The sequence below is a fragment of the Notothenia coriiceps genome, unplaced genomic scaffold (genome assembly GCF_000735185.1).
Source record: "Notothenia coriiceps isolate Sejong01 unplaced genomic scaffold, NC01 NC01_scaffold00009686, whole genome shotgun sequence".
Taxonomy (NCBI): Eukaryota; Metazoa; Chordata; class Actinopteri; order Perciformes; family Nototheniidae; genus Notothenia; species Notothenia coriiceps.
The window spans coordinates 1-4,504 of record NW_011342387.1 but is presented as its reverse complement, the minus strand read 5'-3'; the positions used below and the strand labels follow the sequence as shown (position 1 = coordinate 4,504).

At 40.1% G+C, this 4,504-nt stretch overlaps 1 protein-coding gene across 1 annotated transcript; it reads left to right on the top strand.

Annotated features, from left to right (window-relative positions):
* Window positions 1-866: 866 nt before the first annotated feature.
* Window positions 867-3,700, top strand: LOC104945525 (E3 ubiquitin-protein ligase HACE1-like; the record flags this gene model as incomplete). Its single annotated transcript, XM_010771212.1, has 4 exons — window positions 867-1,175; window positions 1,748-1,802; window positions 2,043-2,132; window positions 3,596-3,700. Coding segments are annotated over exons 1-4 (338 nt in total), but the record flags the coding sequence as incomplete, so codon positions are not given.
* Between the last annotated feature and the right edge of the window lie 804 nt (window positions 3,701-4,504).

Here is a 4,504-nt window from a genome sequence, read left to right as displayed (position 1 = left end):
GATTGATGCTTTTAACTTCAATATTTAAAAAAAATATCCTCCCGGGGAGCATGCCCCTGGACCCCCCTTGAGGAGGTTTGGTCCACGGTGTTTACATGCTTATTTATACAATATGTGTGCTTATGCTAATATCATAAGACAAAAGTTGGTTCCGTGTTGTGTGTAGTGAGAACGCGCTAGAGTGAGGGGGGCCCCCAAGCCAAAGCTCGCTTCGGGCCCCCAAAAGTCTAGGGCCGGCCCTGCTTAGCACCCATGGTGTCTCACGCAGAGATACCACAGCTCCTTCCTTCCTGCAGACTATATAACCACCACGGCACACTATAGACTATTACAATCTTGTGCAAGATACACTCTTGCATTCTACTTTTGTTCTGCTGCTTCACTCAGCATAGTGCAATAATCACTTTTTTGTGCAAAATGTACATTATATACAATATAACTAAAAATATATAAAATACATTACCCATGCTAGCTTTAAAAATACATGGATTTACACGTAGAATGGCTCCAAGAATCCCAGTGGGATAGTGGGGAGTTTTCTTCAATTACAGATTAAGGGTCCTGATTAATAAAATATAGCCTACTACATGAAAGGGAGTGAATGATGAAAAACACAGCCTGGCCCTTGAATAGTTGATCTTACAATTGGCCTATTATATGGTTGAGCTGATAAAATCTATTGGCATTACGGCATATCATCTTGATCTTTCACCTGCCCCCTGACGTTTGACCATCATTTAAAACATAATAATAAAAAGATGTTGATGACATATACAATTTAGATTTTGCCAATAATCTGCAAAAATGCTCACTTTAAGCCATGGAAACTAGGCTACATCACCCACACCGCATAGCGTGTAAACGTCATCACAACAGGAAGTCTGGGCAGTAGGGTTGTGGAGCAGCAGAGCAGTGTGGTAGGAGCAAAGAAGAGTTGTAAATCAAAGGTTGGTGAGGGAACGGTTCCCTTCTGCCCATGGCGCCCATGGACGACGCCCAGGAACAACACCCCCCCCACTAGGACGACATACATTCGACGGGCAAGGCTTTGTTCCCCCGGTTCCTCTAGCTGGACGGTTAACATATAATGGAACGGGCGATGGAGCAGCTCAACGTACAGCTTAGCCGGCTGACCCGCTCCCTCCGCCGGGCCAGGACGGTTGAACTCCCGGAAGGTACAGGATGCTAACGGCTTTAGCTAGCACAGAGGAGCTGACAGTGTAAACAGAGAGAGTGAGAGGTGACAGCACCCTGCCTCTGTCTGTCACTGAGTTCATTACACAGCAAGTAGGGGACATAACTGACATGTCTGTGTCATAGACTGTATATAAAAAGGTCTGTTTGCAGTGTATGACTTTTGGCTTTGACAGCCTAGCATACAGGAGCAGCCTTAAGGCTCAGTGTTATGTTTGACAGCACCAAGTAATGGTGATGAATATAAAGTACACTTTACAACTGTACTACTACAACAAAATTTACTGGAATGTTCTTATCTGTGCTGTTAAAAAAGCATAAAGCAAACTCGCACATTGTCTCTAAGGTGTTTACCAATACATTATATAGTATACACTTAATGTAACAGTATTCTGGAATGTATGACCAAGGCATACTTTATTAAACTCCTAGGGAAATTCATTTTTTTACTCTGTTATTAAAATAAAAATAGCGAATGGTTGGGGGTTTGGTTTCTTCTTCTTCAATGTTCAAGTCTAATAGTGTTATTCATCCTCTGTTCCTCCCCCCACAGACAATGAGACTGCCGTGTACACACTCATGCCGATGGTCATGGCTGACCAGTACAGGTAAGACAGAATCAGATTTATTGCCAAGTAGGTTTAAAGATACGAGGAATTTGCCTCAGTGTACATGGTGCATACACAAACACAGTTAAAGAAGATAACAAGTAGGTTTTAGCATAAACACACACTGATCTCAGAGCTAGAGGAAGAAAACATGTATCAAGGCTCGCTTTGCTGCTTGTTCTGTTTCATATTGTTGTTTCATTAGGAAGTCATTGAGTTGTTCCTTCCTCTCTCCTAAAGGTCAGTGTCAGAGTTGCTGCTCAACTCCAAGTTTGATGTGAACTATGCCTTTGGTCGAGTGAAGAGGAGTCTGCTACACATCGCTGCCAAGTAAGATATACTCACTCTGGTCTTATTTAATAGGAAGTACACCCTTGAAGTCTGCCAGTACCCTCCTTCCTGTCCAGCAGATAAACAAAAATTGCAAGAAGATGTGTGTGGTGCAGCCTCGTGCCAAAGTAGTATATGAAAACACAGAAGTCCCAATGAGAGGTAGACCAGCCAATATTAGCCTACTGCAGATATGTGGGTATGGGTTTGCACATCGACTGAGCTGATGTTGAAACTAGTGTCTGCCTTGGATAGGTTGTCTTTGAGAGACTTTTTGCAGTTGACATTCAAACTTGAAAATGTCCCACTCAGTGTTTTTTGTGTGGTTGGTGCATCATTAGGTTTTTACCATGGATGACTAACGAAAAGTGGATTGGTTATAACTGAACATTAATAGTATAGCACCTAGGGTTGCCCTCGACTTAGTATTTTTCAAGTCGAACAGTAGTCGTCAATTCGTTTATGAAGTATTATGAATATTAATAATATTTATTTATAATTGTTCACAAAATGTTTTCAGTTCAAGGGCTGAGAAAGATTGTATAAGCAACATCACAATTTGTTGTGCTACAAATTGAATGTAATTTAACACTGTAATAATGAGCCTTTGAAATATAAAAAAAAAAAGTCAGAGCGCACAGACGAAGCAGTCCGCCTTTCAGTGGAAAAAACAGCAGGACAAATGATCATTTTACCAACGCTGTAAAATTTATTATCTCTTCGATTTACACACGGCATCTATTGCATGTCTGTCCGTCCTGGGAGAGGGATCCCTCCTCTGTTGCTCTCCCTGAGGTTTCTCCCATGTTTCTCTTTAAACTGTGGGTTTTCTCTGGAAGTTTTTCCTTGTACGATGTGAGGGTCTAAGGACAGAGGGTGTTGTTTTCTCATACTGATATTCTGAACAAACTGTGCTGTTGTATTTGCTGTAAAGTGTCTTTATTGTAGGGTATTTTTATTATATGTACAGCACTTTGCCTCGACGAAAAATTGTTTGAAAATGTGATATATAAATAAAACTTGATTTGATTTGATCATTTAAAAAAATTAAAAAATAATTTATATTTATATAAATTAATCAGATAAACAATACACACCAAATAAAATGGCAACACGCAAAAATATGCGTGTTGACAAAAATACCTATGCACATTAAGCCCCCATCACTGAATGAAAACGTACGTTTCTTTTTTCTGTGGTCAGAATTATTATATATCATAGGTTTATATATTTATATAAGGCTGGGCTATTGCCTTATTCACTGCTACTGCTGCTCAAATATACTTTTGGAATCATTCAAATCCACATTTGATTTTTTGGTTCAGGGTATATATTATAATTTGGTTGAGTAAAAAAATAAAATAATGAACACATTGATGTGTCAGATATTGAGAGGGGGGATTTGTGTGCATTCAGGACAGAAGTGTTTTCAGCTGCTCTGACTCTCTCTCTCTCTCTCTCAGCTGTGGCTCAGTGGAGTGTCTGGTTCTGCTGCTGAAGAGAGGGGCCAACCCAAACTACCAGGACATCTCCGGCTGTACCCCCCTGCACCTCGCTGCTAGGAACGGGTAAGAAAACCAACATACATTGAACCTGTTTAAATGTTTGTGCTGTGTTCAGTTTTAATGTACTTCATTACATTCCACCACTGAAACAGAGTGACTTTAGGTTATTAACCCTTAAGAGTCCCTGGGGCCATTTTTCAGCCATTCGGGTTTTCATGTTAATGCCATTTTGGCTGTGTTGAATGAATATTGCTCAAATTTGCCAGAGGATATTCTTTTTTAGTTGTATATTGAATTGTCGTCTCAGTTTTTTAAATTAGCCTAAAATGGCTAAGCTACACAAAAACCGACACATTAGTTCCTAGCGGCAAAAAATGCCCCATTGAAAACCATTGAAAATGCTTTTTTTGACCCCACATTTATCTTATCATAAACTCTTGATTTCCTTTATGTTAAGATTTCATTTTGAACTTCAAGCTTTCAATTTTCACATTTGTCTACAAGATGGCGATAATTTTAACCCTTTGAAGCCTGCAGCAAAATGTCACACTTTTTATTGTTTTCTGCGAGGGTCACTTGCTACTGAAATGATATGTGTGTGTCACTTTTGATGTTGGATAATGGTATGTGTGTGCGTGTGCGTATGCACGTGTGTGTGTGTGTGTGTGTGTGTGTGTGTGTGTGTGTGTGTGTGTGTGTGTGTGTGTGTGTGTGTGTGTGTGTGTGTGTGTGTGTGTGTGTGTGTGTGTGTGTGTGTGTGTGTGTGTGTGTTCGTGTGTGTGTGTGTCCAACTTCAAAAGACTTTTCTCTTCGAAGGCCACACTGCGTAATAATCTAATTCAGTAATAAAAACAAAGTTTTGGTTCT